At 37.4% G+C, this 18,394-nt stretch overlaps 2 protein-coding genes across 3 annotated transcripts; one reads left to right on the top strand and one right to left on the bottom strand.

Moving 5' to 3' along the window:
- Positions 1–2,565: 2,565 nt before the first annotated feature.
- On the top strand, positions 2,566–17,588 carry nupr1b (nuclear protein 1b). 2 transcript variants are annotated; one of them, XM_034142977.1, is made up of 5 exons: positions 2,566–2,643; positions 4,900–5,012; positions 15,562–15,668; positions 15,769–15,904; positions 17,307–17,588. In XM_034142977.1, the coding sequence occupies exons 3-4, from the start codon at positions 15,572–15,574 to the stop codon at positions 15,894–15,896; spliced, it is 225 nt and encodes a 74-aa protein (XP_033998868.1). In that variant the 5' UTR covers positions 2,566–2,643; positions 4,900–5,012; positions 15,562–15,571; the 3' UTR covers positions 15,897–15,904; positions 17,307–17,588. The 2 variants fall into 2 exon arrangements, with proteins under 2 accessions (XP_033998868.1, XP_033998867.1); XM_034142976.1 differs by lacking the exons at positions 2,566–2,643; positions 4,900–5,012 and adding an exon at positions 7,570–7,708.
- Positions 3,924–11,581, bottom strand: sgf29 (SAGA complex associated factor 29). Its single transcript, XM_034142975.1, is given in 11 exon segments — positions 3,924–4,934; positions 4,936–4,992; positions 5,976–6,138; positions 6,896–6,931; positions 7,539–7,685; positions 8,278–8,407; positions 8,570–8,634; positions 9,385–9,457; positions 9,584–9,659; positions 9,763–9,836; positions 11,268–11,581. Coding segments are annotated over 10 exon segments (873 nt in total). The 5' UTR covers positions 9,829–9,836; positions 11,268–11,581; the 3' UTR covers positions 3,924–4,874.
- Positions 17,589–18,394: the final 806 nt, after the last annotated feature.

Here is an 18,394-nt window from a genome sequence, read left to right as displayed (position 1 = left end):
AGCACACAGCCTCTGTGAGCGAGCGAGACAGAGAGAGAGAGAGAGAAAGAGCTAGAGAGCACACCTTTATCTATTTAATATAGCCTAGTTGTAAAAACTAAAGTAAGAAATCATTCCAATGTGTACTATAGGACAGTAAAAAAATATATATTCCCGGGGGTGCATGCCCTCGGACCCCCCTAGAGCGTGTCTGCGAGGTAAGCATATAATAATGTTAAAATGTGCTAAATATATACACTGCAAAAAAAGAAAAAAAGAGGAGTAAAAGTAGCTCACGACTTGTTTTATTTTTTTAAAGTAGCTCTCATCCTAAAAAAGGTTGGAGACCCCTGTTATAGAATGATACATTTGACAATTTTAAGCTTGGCCTACCATTTTATTGGAGCGATGAGGAACAGGTGGGGCTTGAAAAGGCCCACCTGTTCAAAGTGGGGAATGACAGAAGAAGTTTGAGAACCACTGCTCTATCCTTATCCTCATATCTTTGATTCAGTAATTAAAAATAAACACAAAAAAACGTTCACAGACAAGGACATTTTTTTTTAAAACAGAATATTTACTGTAATGTTCAGAAATTGACGACGCTGAAGTTGGCTTCCGATTCAGAGCTTCCGATTCGGCAGTTAAGGGGAAAGTTAAGGGACATTTAATTTACAGCGCTGAGTGAACAATCCTCCGTGTTTGTACCTCTTAAATCGCTGCATAGCCGATTTATTTGGACTGGATTATCCCAGAGTCTAAAGATTCTTTATAACACAGTTTTAGATTTGTGAAACCTTTATTCTATTTGTGAAAATAGGCCGTGGCCACCCCCAGCTGAATCCTGGCTACCCTATTGGCCACCCCAAACACCCTCACCATGGGGGCCCAAACAATTTTAGAACATTAAGAAAAAAATGTTTAAGTAACCTTTCATCATTCATCAATAATTAACATTAATATAACGTTATATTGATAATGTACTCACTAAACTTACAATTAATTTAACTTATTTTCTTCCAAAAGTTAATTATCCAAAGCCTCTGTACACCCCCTTCTATTTACATGTAATGTTTGGACATATTTAAGTTATATTTATTTGGAATTTATGCATTCATGTTGAGAATGTTCCATTCAAAAATGTTATTATTAAAAAGGCATTTACACCATAAAAGATGACTATTGAGATCTATTGTCAGGAATGTTAGTCTTATATCAAATAGTGAATTCTACTGCAGCAGAATAGGGTGCCACCACCAAAATCACACTGGTGTTTGCTGTTTCCCTCTACTTTGTGCTCACAAAAGCATGTTACTCTGTGCCCAGCAGGTGAAAAACTAAAGAGGGGCTTCCAAATCCGGCAGAGAAGGTGTTGGTGCTGCCGGATTTGGAACCCCCCCTATATCTTTGTCCAGGATAGTCATAGACTCACCAAAATCACACTGGTGTTGGCTGTTCCCCTCTAGTAGTCCGGATATGGAAGCCCCTCTTTAGTTTTGCACCTGCTGGGCCCAGAGTAAAATACTTTGGTGAGCATAAACTAGAGGGGAACAGGCAACACCGGTGTGATTTTGGTGAGTCTATGACCATCCTGGACAAAATGATAGGGGGGGTTCCAAATCTGGCAGGAGAAATACCTGCTCTGCTGAACATGTTATGTAGAGAACAGTGCAGATCTTCCCTATTGACACCAGGATTAACCTAGTCTAAAATAAGGAACATTAATAGTGTGATATAGGCACAGATATAAGATCAATAATACACTTTATTTTAGGGCACCTTTCAAAGCATTCAATGTCACCTTAAAATACAATAAAAAATAAAATAGGAGTGGCATTACAATACAAACATGTGTTGAGTAGGAAACCACAGAGGAAAATTACATTCAAAGGAGCAATTAAAGCGAGTGAAGCCAGTTTGAACACATTATCTTTTAGGATTGATTGAAAATAACACAGTGTCTGACATGTTATATCATTACTGTTATATCATTGCTTACTATTCGTGGTTATCAGACACTTAAACAACAGAGAAGGTTTTAAGAAATAGGACTATACTGACAAATGACATATTATCCTGTCATTGTCTGTTCTGTAGGAAGGAGGAACATAACAGAGTGGGACTACACTCAAAAACGGAAGTTTGTTCCAATACGAAGATTGTGACAGATCTGAAAAGTGTCCTTAAAACGAGCCTCCTCGCAATTGTATGCACATTATTTATTCAGCCGTTTGCTGTTTAATCTGATGGGAAATATATCATTCAAAAGAGAGAAAGTAAATAGTATCTTTCGTTTTTCCGCTTAGAAAACTAGGCGAACGCTCAATACAGGCGATGACGTCACCTTTGCACGTCCCCGCGAACAGGGCTTCAATCTATGGCAAGGCTTCAACCCAGGGGCGGACTGGCCATCGGGACGTATCCCGATGGGCCGGTACTGAAGTGGGCCGCTCGGATAAGTCACTAGCACCCCCGTCGACACTTTCCTCGCGGTATTTACTTGCGGCACCGAGGTGGGCCGCTCGGATAACTCACCCCCCCCGTTGATAATTTACCGAGGTGGGCCGGCGGTACCGAAGTCGGCCGGTCGAGAGTCCCGGGCTGATTTGTAGTCCCAGTCCGCCCCTGCTTCAACCTACGGCATAACACCTGTTCAGCGTACTGGTGAGTACCGGCCCAATTCAAGCACTGGTCACAGGTAAAAGTCCTATATTCAAAATCTGGCTGCTAGCTAGGTCCAAGTTACTTTGTTAGCTGAATTTTATATCGAAGATTTTTTTTATCGGGACTATTATTGATATCTACAGTTTCTAAAATATATTCACACGGGGTTAAGTTATGTTAAGAGTGGTTACATTGGTAGTTTAATATTCACTATTGTATAAAACAGAAAGTAAAACCGAAAGCATGGAGGCAGCTAGAGGACCCATTATACAAAACGTACGTTGTAGGCTTTTATTTTGAAAAACCTAAACAAGGTTAGCTAACCTGCGACAACACTTTGGATGTACTTTAATCTGTTTCTTTAGCTTCACACCTGACTAGTTAATTTTTCCCTAGAAGCGACTTTGATAACAGCGACATTACACTTGTTTATTTCGACATTATTCAGCGAGAAAGTGTTTTTAAAGCGATAAAAAGCGGCAACCACTCACCATTTCTGCCATGTTTCTTTTTTTCCGCGCGCTGTTGTTGCCTTTAGGTACCGTGGGATATTACTAAGTCAATAGCGGATTTTCCGCGTTGCGTTCAGGGACAATGGAAAATATCTGTTATTAATATGTATTAATGATATTTGATTTAGCAGTGGTGGAAAGTAATGCTGTACATTTACTCAAATACTGTGCTTCAGTTTTTTCATCGTTTACGTTATAAAAGAAAAAGCTGCATATATTTACATTACATGGTTTATTTTTACATGAAAAATAACTTCAAACGTCAAACATTTTTGTCACATGAATCATCTGTCTAATGACAAATATATTCAGCTGTGATGCCCCAGTGGGGGACATCATTGAGTGTCTCTGCCTCTCCCCTGCAGGTAACAATTAATCAAACTCAGCTCTCCTCACTCCTGGCATCCGTGACAGACAGACTTTGGTTTTGTTGGTTTACCCTTTTGCACTTCACAACATTGACACCGACACTCTTCACTCATGCTCATCATACACTGCTACTGACTACTGATTATCACATCCTATCTGTATATTTAAATTGCTTAATAAAATAGTGTTTAAACTTAAATCATGGTGTTGTCTCCGTTTTTGTCGTGACAGCTGGTTTTGTATAATGAGTTAAAAAAGGTTTAGACATTAATAAACTATTCCTACATTTAGTGTGTAGAAATCTAAATGTGTAAAGTAACTGAAGCTGCCAGAGAAATGTAGTGGACTAGAAGTATTAGAATATTAAAAATAGAACATGGACAATAAGACACAAAGCAGTGACGCATGAAAACATCTTTGTTTCTGTTTCACACAACAATTATCAACACTTTACAGTTATAAAATAAACAGTTTGGGCTCTCAAAGGGAGATCAACCACCGCAGGTTCATGAGTAAAACGTTCCTTTACTGGCCACTAGATGCTGCTCCTGGCTGGGGAAAATGTCCAAATAAAATACAACTTCTGTGTCCAAATGAATTATGCATACAGTAATATACATTTCATTTGGTTACTGCAATAATTACAAAATACATAAATACAACGCAGTTTTACACAAGCAATTGAAGGAGGTCAGCTTTAATGGAAGCGGGTGTCTGATGTTTTTTTCCCCTCCATCTTCTTTTATTTGTATTCTGCATTAGAATACCTGCAATACATAATTTTATTTGAATGTATAACTCCTACTATATATCTTACTCCACATTTGTTTTACTGTTTCAATGTTGCATTCCTCACTGTTTTAGTTTATTAGTGTCTTGTCTGTTCAAAAACAAAAAAAAGTTTTTCACATTTTTCTCTCAGAGTTGAAACTACTATTTAATGAACTGATCTACAAACACATCATTCTCAACTATTTTTGAGTAGCTCCTTCAGCGCTTTTGTGCAATGCATTGTGTGAAAATAGTGTGTCAACAGCACACTTAAGTCAGTATTGACAGTCTTTAATACTTTATTTGTCACTTTTCCCCTGTGAACACACGACTACAGTATGCAGTATAAATTTAGGACACAGTTACATTTTTTTCCCAATGAGACGTTCAGGTTCACTCCTCATGGTCTTGGTGCTGATATTGACAGTCTCATTAAAAAGATGACAAGTATTAAAATGTCTGTTCAGGTGTTTTATGACCTGGTGAATCTGCTCCAAAAGCCTATTTCGTTTTTTGACAAATACTTCCGAGCATCTTTTCCTACAAAAATAGAAATCATCTGTGATTTCCCGTCGCTGGTCACTTCTTCTTGTTCTCTTTGCAGGCGACCACATATCTCTGAGCCACGTTGAGCGGGGGGGGAGTAGCCGTCTGCGTACGACGTGTCCTCGAACAGCACCGAGTAGTCGTCTTGAGGCTGCAAACAAACACACAGAGGTCAGTGTGGGGGCCCGACAGCCGGGGGACAGTCTGCTCGCTGGGTGAGGAGCTTTTCACTCAATGAGTCTTTTTAGTGAGAAGAAGCTTCATGTATGAAACAAAAAGACCCATAATTCAGAGGTTTATATTCTGGATGTGACTAATGAGAGTGGACTCTGCAGGATTAGTACCTGGAGCTTTCTGTCGTGAGGACAGTAGTAGTAGTTTTGCATCTTTTTGTACTAGTTTGTGTATTTGAAAAAGTTGTATGTCTCTTTGTAGTCGTTATGTGTTTCTTTGTGGTCATATTGTCTGGCAGTAGATCAGTCAGTGGGGGCTTGGACTGTGAGCCGTAGGGTCGCCGGTTCAAGTCCCTGACCAGACCTAAATATGGAGTGTGGACTGCTACTTGGAGAGGTCCCAGTTCACCTCCTGGGCCCTGCCGTGGTGCCCTTGAGCAAGGCACTGGACACCCTCCCACCCCCATTGCTCCCCGGGTGCTGTACATTAGCTGCTCCTAGTACTAGACTCCTGGTACTAGGATGGGTTAAAAGCAGAGAACAAATGTCACTGTGTGTGCTGTGTGCTCTGCATGTGTGACCATTAAAGAGGGTTTCATCCCTCCCATTCTATCTATATTGTAGATTCTATCTATATCTGTAAACTAGTCTCTTTGTAGTCGTTATGTGTTTCTTTCTAATTGTTTTGTGTCTAAAGGTGTCTTTGTGGTCATTTTGAATGTCTTTGTGGTCATTTTTAGTCTCTTGCAGCTGCTCTTTGTCTCTGTCGTTTTTGGTTCATTTTGTGTCCTTTTGAAGTTCAGTAATCCTTCCATGTTCCCAGTAAAACATTTATTTAACATGAATACTGGGTTTCCATAGTCATGCTGACAATTTTGGCAAATATTTCTCTATATTAATGACCTAACTTTGGCTTCATATGTTAACCCTTTGCGAATAATACCACAGCTCTGAGTCTTACCCTGTGTGGGGGGGTGTGAATGAGGGCCCTGTAGAAGCAGGTGGTCTGGGGGTAGAGGGCCAGCACCAGCTGGTCCTTACTGAACAGAGCCTCTGGGTCCGTCTCCGGGTTGGCCTTCCACTGAGGCAGAGGGATGATCCTCCGTCTGCTCAGAGTGTGTCTCCTGATCACACACACACACACACACATTTCAGAAACATCAAGTCTGTTTGGGAAACCAGAAACTGGACCTAGATAATACAGATTCTCCCAAAATCTTTTTGATTAATTACTAATGGATACACATACGGTGCGACAATAGATTTACTTTTGGACTCTCAACAAAAATGACAAATATTTATCAAGCTGCGTCTTCATTATTATTATGAACCAACTAGGCCTCAGATAATCAGCTGTTTTCTAGAATTGGTTGATTGTTTCAATAGTTGTTATTTCTAAGTAAAAGCAGTGTCTTGCCCCAGCTTCTCTAATGAAAGGATTTGCTCCTTGCTCCCTTTTATGTGGAGGTCAAATAACAAAAATGTTAGGTTGTTGAAAAAAGCAAGTCATTTGACAATTTGTACAAAAACATTTTAGCATCCGTCTAGAATAAAATATTTGAGAAAGGAGAGGAGCAGAATATTTATTTGACTTTCTTTACCTGGTAATGTTGACTTTTAACCAACATTTCAGAGGAAGAACAACATGGTAATGTAATGATACAAGGCCTGTCTTTAAAAAGATATATACAAAAATAAGCCTTAACATGAATGAGATGACAAAGACTCAAAAAGCAAACATGAAAAAAAAGAGATGTAAGGAAAAAGATTGAAGATGGTTTGAATTGAGGATTCAAATATAAAGAGAAGTAGAAACGGATAAAGGTAGGAGTCTGTAAAGTTATAATAATGACGTATTAGAGATGGTAAATGTAAACTCACTCTTTGCCTTCTTCATCGATGTCGTCCACTTCATACCTGCAGAGACATGTTTGAGATGAATTCAACATCATCCTTTTATCCCCTACATATATCAGTAAGTAACTCCACAAGTAACAAAATATACGATTACTAATATAATCCATTGTTACAGATGAAACTGCTATAATAAGCAGTTAAAACCTTAACCAATGTCCACAATTAAACTAAAGCTGCAACAATAACTGCTTTAAAATCGATTAAGGTCATTCTCATAAAAGAAATGCCAGAAATGCTCTTTTAATCCTCTCAAATATAGTCTTTTGCTTTTTCAGTTTGACATCATATTAAAGTAAATGTGTGTGTTTTGGACTGATTGACAACATAAGATATTTAAACAAATCAGAGACAAATCATCTTGGAATATAAGAAAATGGGATGGATATTTTTCACAAGTTCCTGACATTGTATCGACAAAACCATCTATAAAGAAAATCAGGGGAACATATTCCATAATGAATATAACTGTCAGTTGCAGCCCTACAATATATTACTACTTACAAATAATGTAATAGTAAAACACTGAAAGAAGCCAATCTGCATGATGAGTACATTTGAATGTCTAATAATGTGATGGTACGTAATGAGCATTTGATGAGTTTCTCACTTGTTGGTGGAGTGGTTGTAGCTGACCACCTCGGCCAGGATCCACTGCTCGTCTCCGTCCACGGCCTTCACCCTCGCCGCCACCTTGTCGCCCTGTTTGGCCACGTAATCGCTGCTGGCAGGGGTCGCCCCGCACAGAGGGGGCGGGCTGACACAGAGAGCAATAATGAGGTTAGTGCACAACTTATTCAGAATGCCGTGAGTGAGTGTGTGTGCAGAGCAGCATCTCTAGACAGTGGCATTTAGATATCTACCATCGTCATTTAATGTCCCTTTGTAGTCCTTTTGTCAACTGTGATAGTTATGTGTCTTTTTAAAGTCAATTTATATCTCTTTGAAGTAATTTTAGGTCTCTGTGAAATCGTTTTGTGTCACTCATGTCTCTTTTTGATAGTGGTGTGTCTCTTTGAAGTATTTTTATATCTTTTTTTCAGTTGTTTTATGTCTCTTTGAGGTAGTTTAGTGTCTCTTTGTGCCACATAGTCTCTGCTATCCACAGAGAGCAACAATGAGAAGAGTTTTATCCACAACTTCTTTGAGCAAGTAGTTAGTGTGTGTGCAGAGCAGCATCTCTATAAAGTGGCGTGAACATATCTTCCATCTGTGAGAAAAGCCTTACTGTGCAGTGTCTTTTAGCCTGGACAAATATTGAACATTTGGTCACCAGAATGAAGCCTATTTGATAATGATCCGGTAGCTTTGTAAAGAAAACAGGAAATCAGCATGTAATCTCCTCCTACCTCTCCCCCGGCTTGCCGATCCACAGTGGGAGCGTCATGGCAGACTGCTGGAGGAGCGTCATCAGGACGCCGCGCCGCATCGTCTTCCTGGGAGGGTCGCTGTCGCTGTACACCCCCGCCATCTTAGCAGCTGCGTGCAAACATTTCAACTCCATTAGTGGCTTTACATGTAAATCATAAACTCTCTTTAAAACATTACCAACTTAAACCTAAATTAGGACATCACAACTTAGTTATATTTTTGTTTCCAAGCTTTAGTTATATTTTATTACTGTATATCTTTGTTACATACCTATTCTCCTCTCCTCCAACAACGACTTGATCTCTGCAATTTTATCGAGAGCATGGCGCAGAATGCTGTGAGGAAATAAAAAAGATGAAGTTAAAACAAAATATGGTTTCTAGCATCCATTAAAAGCTACAATATTCATCACAGACCAAATGTAGTGCTACACAGAAGAAACAACATACAAGTGACAGTCTGGTTTGAAGATTTTTGATGGTCCTTGAACACATTGTGCGTGGGAAAATGTAACCAAGGATAGGTTGCAAAACAAGATATATATTTTTTTGTTGTTGCCATGAATAAACAGTCTGCATTAAAGTGTGGTAGGTAATTTTGGAGAAACCGGCTCGAGTGCGCTAGAATTTGAAAATACACAGCCGGAACAAATCTGCCACTTCCTTACAGAGCCCCTCCTCCAACACACACGAACGCGCACATGACCAATGAGGGCACGAGATAAGTTTGTGCACAGATGGAAGGCTGACAGGCAGGTAGGCCATCCAGTTATTTTAGCCGGGCCGGCTAAAATGATTGGTCGTACTTTTACAGTACTACGGCTTCCACAGATGACTTTTTATGTTTTTTTTGTCAAAGCACTTAAGATATTCATTGCTATCGGGATGTTAAGAGCATTCCATGGAATATAACAAAAAGTGTATCTCGAGCCGGTTTCTCAAACTTACCTACCCCACCTTCAATTAGATCCTTTGTAGAATACTAAGAAATTATATTTTATATGTATTTTCTTTGTTTGCGATTTATGGCTTCAACTATGTTATAATGAACGTTAATAAACCGCATGGTGTCAGGTGTCCGCTCACCTGCACTCTGCCTCAGCATCTGCTTTGGCTGTGGTGTACAGTCCTCTGAGCTTGGTGCGGTAATATGGAGAAGCTGCAGGAGACAAGTCAATAATGTTGGTTTGAATCAGCAACTAACCAACCAGTTGAAAAAAAAATGAAAATGAAATAAATGTCTCGGCGTTGTGGAAGTGAAGTTTGTGATGATGTGGCGACTGACTTTTGTTTTCCGTCTGCATCCTCTCATGTGTTTTCTGAATGTTGAGCAGATTATGTTCACTGCGTGACCTCTCCTCCTGAAGACATTATTATTTAGATTTGGTTAACTTTAAGCATGATTACTAACATTTCATACCTTAATCAGCGTTTATTAACTATTAATCAATGTCACTGACTTACCTGGGTCTGTTTGATGAGCTGATGGAGCTCTGTGAGCAGCTCGGCAATCTTAGTATCCGCTGACATTTTGCTACCTTCAGGGTTTTACAGATAAGAGTCTTGTTAGCACAGCGTTAATTCACACAAAACCCCATTAAGAAATCTGTAATTTTAACGGAAAGGGCCATGGCAGTTGGACCAGAAAAAAGTGTGAAATGTTATCATTATATTGAAAAGGTACAGTAACTTGAATTGAAGCCGAATAGAAATGTGAATCAAACCAGTTTTAGATAATGTATGTTTGGTGTCTCCTTAATAAAAATGCATTTCTGAATTGGTCGATTTCTGAATGGAGTTCGGTGTTAACTGATGAAATGTATAAAAGTTCCAGCATTTAACAGCATCTAAAAAATCTGTAATTTTAACGAAACCAGTAGGCCTAGAGCTTGTTTTAAAAAATAACAGGAAGCAGTTAATTGGACCAGAACAGATTGTATAGTAGTAGATTTTAACATTGTATTTAAACTGTATATTGAAGCTGTTTAAAAAAACTGTCCGGCAGTGGCTCAGTCAGTAGGGGCTTGGACTGTGAGCCGTAGGGTCGCCGGTTCAGGTCCCCGACCAGACCTAAATATGGAGTGTGGACTTCTACTTGGAGAGGTCCCAGTTCACCTCCTGCCCTGCCGTGGTGCCCTTGAGCAAGGCACCGGACATCCCCCTTCCCCCCTCACTCCCCGGGCGCTGTACAATAGCTGCCCACTTCTCCTAGTACTAGACTCCTAGCACTAGGATGGGTTAAATGCAGAGGACACATTTCACTGTGTGTGCTGTGCGCTCTGCATGTGTGACCATTAAAGAGGGTTTCATCCCTCCCAATTCTAATTCTAAAATTCTACTATTTTTCTGTCTCCTGAATAACAAGGTGAAACTATATTTCTGTTTGGTTCGGTTTTAAATGATGGAGTTTAAAAAAGTGTGGATACACACAAAACTCTATGAGGACCAGAACACATTTTATTGCAATATGAACATTACATTAAGAAGTTAAAGTACATGAAACGGAAGCCGAATAAAAAAGTGGATCATTCCAATTTCAAATAATATGTTGCTGTGTTTTTATGTCTCATACATAGAAATGTATCTCAAAATTGACGAATTTCTTAGCGAAGTTTAGTACAAACTCTTATTGTGAAGAAACATGGCTCGTAATGACGCTAAAGCGACAAAAATTGAATTTTGCGTTTAGACTGAGAGGAATATTGAAACCAAATGGCTTTGGTAAACCTGGTTGAAATGCTGACATTACCTTTAATAATAACCGTGACGTTAAAGCAATTGTATGACTAAATGTTGCTGCTCGATTGGGTTAGCAAGTGATTTGTTTAGCAAATGTTAGCCAGGTTGCTAAACCGTGAGATGTATGCTCACTCAACGAAAACGTTAGATGTACATATTTTCCGCTTGGATACCTTAAAATACACAACATGTTTTATCTTTTTCGTCACACAATATGAAACATTACTTACCGTGTAAGTTTTTCTGTTTATTTGTTGTCGGTTTGCTAACACCACAGATTAGCTTCTTCTTCTTCGTTGGTGTTGTAAATGCGAACCAGTTTCACATACCGCCACCGGATGGCCGGAAGGGGAACTGCAAGTTTGACATACAACATGTTTGTTGCTGGTACTAAACCTGAGTATTACTATTTGTATGCAACGTTATACTCCTACTCCTTTTATTTAAATACATTCATCTGACAGTTTAATCTACTCTGCAGATTCAGATTAAAATGACAAAATATAGGCTAATATAGTGATATATAATTCCTCCAACTCAGCATAACAATAATGATTTGACCTTGGGAATGTAAACTTGTATTAAAATATAATTTCATAATGTGTATATTTTATCTAGATGATTCAATGATTTTTGTAAAGCACTTTGAATTACCTTTTTTAATGTGCTTTTTAAATAAATGCCTTGAAGCTCTTATATAAAAACATACATTTTTGCCATCACTGTGACATTTTGGTTAAGTATTATATTTAATCCTATAATTTGATATGCAGATAAAATAATTTGATTGATTTGATGAAGAAACTGCTGTACTGTTGTACCTTTATGTAATGAACCCTAATATCTCGATTGCAGCAGTTATACTTGTAAAGGAGTATTTTTATAATCTAGAAATGGTACAACACACATAATTCAATACATTTCACCTGCAGCCTTCCTGATGACCACAGATTAGTTTGTAGAATGAACTCAAGTCATTGTGAAGCTTTGTTTTGCATGTGTTGATGGTACTTTGGCCAGAAGTCATGTAAAAACTGTTATCATCACACCGCAGAAAAACATGCTGAGAATAAATGATTAATATCTGCTGTGGTGGTACGATGCCCTAAAACTAAATGCGGTGTGTTTATGAATTACAAGTTAATCATTATACACCTCAGCAAAACAAATCTTTCTAAGCACACATCAACTGGATGACTTTGGGTGTTTAAGAGAGACTGAGCTGTCTGGACATGTATACAAATATCCATAACATTAAAACCACTGTACTGATGTTAAATATCAAATGCCATTTAAGTCAATTTAATAAATAAAAAATGAGGCAAAAGATATACAAACATATCAATATAAATATATGAATAAATCAATTAAATACATATTTTTGGGTTTTTTATAGGACTGTTTTTTTTTTCCAGGGGACTTCAAATGCCAGAATTTTTTATTCTATCTTGTTATTTATTTATAACTATTTATTTTTGTATCGTTATGTTAATGCACTTGTTAGAGGGTGGTTGTACTTAACATGAAGATTTCCATTTTGACTATACTCATACCCTCCTACAACGCAAAGGAAATGGATTATGGCATTTAGTAAGTAGTAATTCATAAAAAAGTAATTCATAAAGAAACATTGAAATTCCTAAAATCTGCCTGAATAAGGCTGTTTGATGCATTGGCTTTTGTGAATAGTATCTGTGATATCGTGTACATGTTTTGATCCTGAAGAAGACACATTGCATTTTTTAAGAAGTCACAATAATACAAATATTTTTGAGCATTACAAAGCAGTGTGTGTTTAATGGGTAAAGTGAGTATTTCTTTTGTGGATATTTTTTTTCCGTCCACAATGCTTTACATAACCTTCTCTTTATTTGCATGTAGTCTGGTTCACAGAGGGCGTTAGGCTGATATGTTATCAGTGACCTGGTCTACAGACTGCAGTCTGCACTCAGTGTGTTTCAGGAGTTCCTGCACAGACCGAACTGAGCCATGCTGTAACAGCTCAGCTCATATTTCTGCAAATATTGACATACTGGAGGTGAGACGAGGACAAGGAGGAGGAGAGAAAAACACAGCCGGAGCTCAGAGGAAACATCCTGAAATCTGAAAAACAAAAGCTGCTGCAGTGTGGTCGTAAAACGCCTCCTCCTCCTCCTCCTCCTCCTCCTCCTCCTCCTCCTCCTCCTCCTCCTCCTCCTGTGTTTATGACTCAGAGAAATGTCTCGTCAGATGTTTTTTACAGGAGAAATTCAGAAACAGCTGCCGTGTGTTTACATGAAGTGGACTGTACGACAGTATGAGTCAATAATAAAGTCACGAGAGGATGATTTCATCTCAGTAAATACTTTCCTCGTGACTTTATTACAAAAACAGTCAGCTGTTAATGATTATCCACTTGGTTATAATATTTGGAGGACTAAAGATGCCAATAACAGAAATAAAAAAGTGAAAGTATAAAAATACACAATAAAAATAGATTAATCAAAAAATAGTCAATTAATTAAAAAGAATACAAAAAAATACAATTTTTTTTTAATAAAAAAATAAATATATACTAAATAAAATAAATGGTTGAATAAAATAAATAAATACAACAAAATTGATAAATAAAGAAAATAAAAAATATACAAATATACAAAGGAAAGGTCATATAATAGCAAATAATGAAATTATTAAATAAATGAGAAAAATCCATTAAAGTAAATGAATCCATTAATTCAGTCAACCTTTATTTATACTCCAGGGACAGATACAAAAACAGAACATTTGTCAGCTCTGCTCAGCACTACAGTCAGAGAGCTCTTACTGTAACATGTAAACATGTATTTCACTTCATGAAGTTATTCATAATATATAATTACAGAGTGATGGCATACGGATGAGTTTGAATGCAGAGCCTCTTATTATTTTTCCTAGTTTTCCTGTGTTTGTGTTTATAGCATCACGAGGAAACATTTTCTAAGTTACAAACAAACTCTGATTCTCCCCCCTAAACCTTTTAGGAGAGATGTTGTAAAATGTAACGTTAATTTACAGGAAATGAGCAAAGATGAGGGAGAAGTCAGGAAAATAGTGTACATTTGAGTTGGAAATGTATTGTAGGATCATATATCACATAATGTTTTCTATTTAGAGACGACTTGCAAACGTCTGCATTCAGTTCAGTTCACTTTTTTAGCATTTTAATTTTTAAATACAAATATTTTTTCTCTTTGGGAGTTTAGGTTAGTTGTCTTTCCACCTCTAAAACAAATACTGTTGAAATGAAATATTGTTTACTCATCAGTACAAAATCATAAAACATCCAGACAGTTTTATGTTTCTATACAGTATGTTCTAATGATGATCATTATCATTTTTAAAACAATTATATTGTACCGATTGGTTATTTTTAGTGTCTAATAAAAAGTCGTTTGCAATGAATCTTCTTCGGAGTGGGATTAGCTTGTTGCAAGTTTAAATATCTGCGTATTGTTCACTGTAGTATTTACACACTTTCAAGCTCAGTCCAAAGTTTGTTTTGGGTGGAAGTGTCACGAGGTCTTTGACATGGATTAGATGAGATAAAACACACACACACACACACACACACACACACACACACACACACACACACACACACACACACACACACACACACACACACACACACACACACACACACACACACACACTGAATGAGGGCAGGGCTGCAGTGTGAAGACTGCAGCTGCTGATAATATTGTTTTCATCTCAGATGAAGTCAAAAGTCAAATGTAGGACATTCAAAACAAGAGTTCATATACATGGATCACATTTTTTCTTCTTCTTTTAGAGCAGAACATTACATAATCAAGCACAATCATAACGTTCATTTTCACGTCGCATCGTTTGTACTTCATTTAATTTTCATATTTTGTGGGTGAATCTACATCATGTTGGAAAATTCTCTAGCTCATTTCAGTTCTTTTATCCTCAGTGTGTGTGAACTGAACAACAACAAAACATAACAGTTATTCCCCAGATGGTTCTTATTCCTGGAAAACACATTGTATAGATGTCTGATCTGGTTTTTTTCAAACTTTTTTAGGTCTACGTCCAATTTATGCAAAGGGTTTGTATAGTTTTTGCATTTGAGATCAAGGCATCAGTCTCTGTTGTAAAACAATCAAGAACATGCCATAAAATATGTTTAAATCATAAAAAAATGACCATGAGTGCAACAGTTGACTGTAATATGTGTTATAATAATGAAGCAGCTGGAGAATATGGATGCACAGACCTTCATCTAATAAACAGTGTTCTTCCTTACAAAGGAGGGAAATCATAAACTCCATGTTTTCCTGAGTCTGAGTTTCTAATCTGATGCAACATTTCTGCATCAGAAAGATGAAACCTGCGGGGGAGGAGCTGCATGAGTCCGGTATAAAACTCCCAGAGACAGCCTCTGCAGGAACAGCTGCTTTCTGCCACATCAAGTCTGAGTTTGGAAAGCTTTTACATTCTTGTTTTTCTACATTTTGACAAACTTTCTTTCTCTCCCAGAGAAACAAACATGAGTCACGTCGACGTGAACAACCTGAAGCCCTCCACCTTTGAGGAAGAGAACTACGACGAATATGAATATTACAATTTAAGCGATAAATACACAGGTGAGCTCTTTTCTTTTACGTCACGTTAACTTAACCTCACCTGAAACTTTTCCATATTTTCTTTTGTTAATATTAAACTTTACATGTGTTTTGTCTGCAGAAAGCTCAGCCCGTAAAGGCAGGACAAAGAAGGAGGCCAGTGACAACACCAACAGACACAGCCCTTCAGGACACGAGCGCAAAATCGTGGTGAAGCTCCAAAACACGGAGAAGAAAGCCAAGGAGTGAATACTGAAGTGAGTTTGTACCAAAACAGTGTTTATTTTTTGTTTAATCCTGTTAAAATGTACGCCGAATAAAGAAATGGCTGTCTTTATTGTTGTTAGTAAAGTTGCTGAGTCATTAAATGTGCTTTATACTTGAACAGAATCAGCAATTCTTCAGCACATCTGGCTTTTTGAACTGTAACCAAGTTCAACTCCTGCTTTAAGAAACCCTCACTTTAAGGAACAGTTCGTACTGAAGTGGGCGGTTGTTTATCGAGAACTTATTATTTTCTTTTCTTAAATAAGTGTTATTTTTTTGGTGAATTTCTTTATAATCCAACGCCGAATTAGAGGTTACCCATGTTATTTGTGACTGGTTGAGTCGACAGATAATTTAATGTACTTTCCATTTTCAAAACTTAAAATATCTAAAATCAACACATTTCTTAATGACGTTTGGCATTTGCGATTTGAGAATGTAGGTAGGAAGTTTTAAGTTTTGAGGAGTGATTCTTGATTATGAGAAAAACAACTAACTTCATCTTTCAGTTTCAGAATGTCCTCCTTAAACAGCCCTTCCTCCACCTTTCACAAGTGGAAACATATTAACTCTTTGTTTATGTTTATGTAACCCTACACCGGAACTGAGAGGGACTATTTTACATGTTACTGATACAGTTCAGGAGACATTTTTATATTTGATGTGAATTCAAAATGAAGGACCCAACCCACCAAGTTTTCTTTTACAACCTTTTTCTTTAAAGTCTGAGGGGGTGCTGCCCAGCCTTGATCTGTATTTTTAGGAAAACTCCTAAAAAATGTTAACTATTTGTTCACCATGCACCGATGTGAGAGTGACTGTTTTGCTTAGGAGTTGCCGACTCCTTTAATTTCTTAATGTCACTATATGGAACTTTTAAACAGTTTGGATTAATAGAAAGGTAAAACGGCATATGCTAGCAGTTTAAACAAATACATTGTAAACACAATAAGAGTGGTTTAGCTGCATGATAGCATAAGTGATACAATTATCTTCACTATCAGGAATATCATTTTGATATTGGAGTGCCTAATTATGGCCCTAGTGTCAACATAATAAAACATGTTGTTGCCATACCTCTCTTCTATATAAACAAACATAATAGTCACCAAGACCAATACAAAAGTGACTATAATAAAGTAAATTAACAACAATGAATGAATATTATAAACTAATTAAATAAATCAAAACAATATAAAAAAAAAAATGGATTTAAATATAAAAGAAAAGGTGCTGTTTTAATTTAAATTAGTTGAGATAAACTCCATATTTAAGTGGCTAAAACACCAAGGCCATAACTGCAGCAAGTTTGACTGACTCCATTACAGTACATTTATTTTATGAATTCTTTTGACTGACCCACAACCAGACTGACTGTTTTTTCTGCTCCAGGACACTCGGACGGCTCTTCCCGGACCCCGACCATGACGGCCCTGCGGCCACAGAGCGAGACGATGAGACGGCAGGAAGTGACCTGAAGGTTCACCTGAACGTGAAGAAGAAGAGCCTGCAGATGTTCCAGATGTTCAGACTGCAGCTGCTCTCCCTGCTGGGTGTTGTAGCGGCTGCCCCCGAGGTGGAGGGGCAGCCGCTCCATGTGCAGACCACGATGGTGCACATGTGATGGTGGGATTTTTTTAACAGTTTTTTACTATTAAAACTTTTCCTAAATGACTTGTCGTTTTTCCTCTTTCAAGTTGTGCAATAATGTCATGAAAATAAACACTAATTTCAATGTTTTTAATGCATTTTAAAATATCTAGAACATCTCCCTTCTGCCCCCCTGGAAGACTTGGCAAGAGTGAAAATAAAATATTTATTATTGCAAATATTATACAAATCAATTCTAAAAATAGTTTGCAACATAGCAAAAAAGTGTATACATAATTTAAATAAGATAAACATAAGTGAAGTAAAAAAAACTAATTTATATTATATTTTTATATTATAATTTTGATTCCTTTTCTTGTTTCTTTACATTTTTAAATGTAAGCATAAATATAGCAAAAAGAAAAGAAAATCGAATTATGGTATTATTTTATACAGACTTACATTTGTATTATTTCGATTCGTATTTTTGTTTCTCTCTATAACAGTAAAATACATTAACTTTTTTTCGTTGTTACATTTTATCTTATTTTAGAGAACATCTGGGTGCTAAATAAATAAATAAGAGCTATTTGTGGGTGTGTCCAGCTGCAGGGTGTGCAGCGAGCATCCAGCAGCAGGTGGCAGTGGCTGGTCACCTGCTCAGTGAATGGAGAGCCTGAACTCTGCAATGCGGGAACTTAAACTGCATTCACACATTCAGAGAGTGCTGTGTCAAGTTTTACCCTCACCACAGGAACTTTAAATCGGCTGTGTCAGCACTGCAGGTTATGCAACCATGAGGAGTTATATAACAAACTGAAAACGGAACTTCCAGCATATAATGAATATTGAGTTGTGGATTTTATTGTAATGCATAGCATGTTTGTAAA

The sequence above is a fragment of the Trematomus bernacchii genome, unplaced genomic scaffold (genome assembly GCF_902827165.1).
Source record: "Trematomus bernacchii unplaced genomic scaffold, fTreBer1.1, whole genome shotgun sequence".
NCBI classification, from domain to species: domain Eukaryota; kingdom Metazoa; phylum Chordata; class Actinopteri; order Perciformes; family Nototheniidae; genus Trematomus; species Trematomus bernacchii.
This window is presented reverse-complemented; position numbering and strand designations above follow the sequence as displayed.

Excerpts from the sequence above, each read along its gene's own strand:
- nupr1b (XM_034142976.1), top strand. Across the intron at positions 15,669-15,768 it reads TTTAAGCGATAAATACACAG|AAAGCTCAGCCCGTAAAGGC; the intron begins GTGAGCTCTTTT and ends TTTTGTCTGCAG.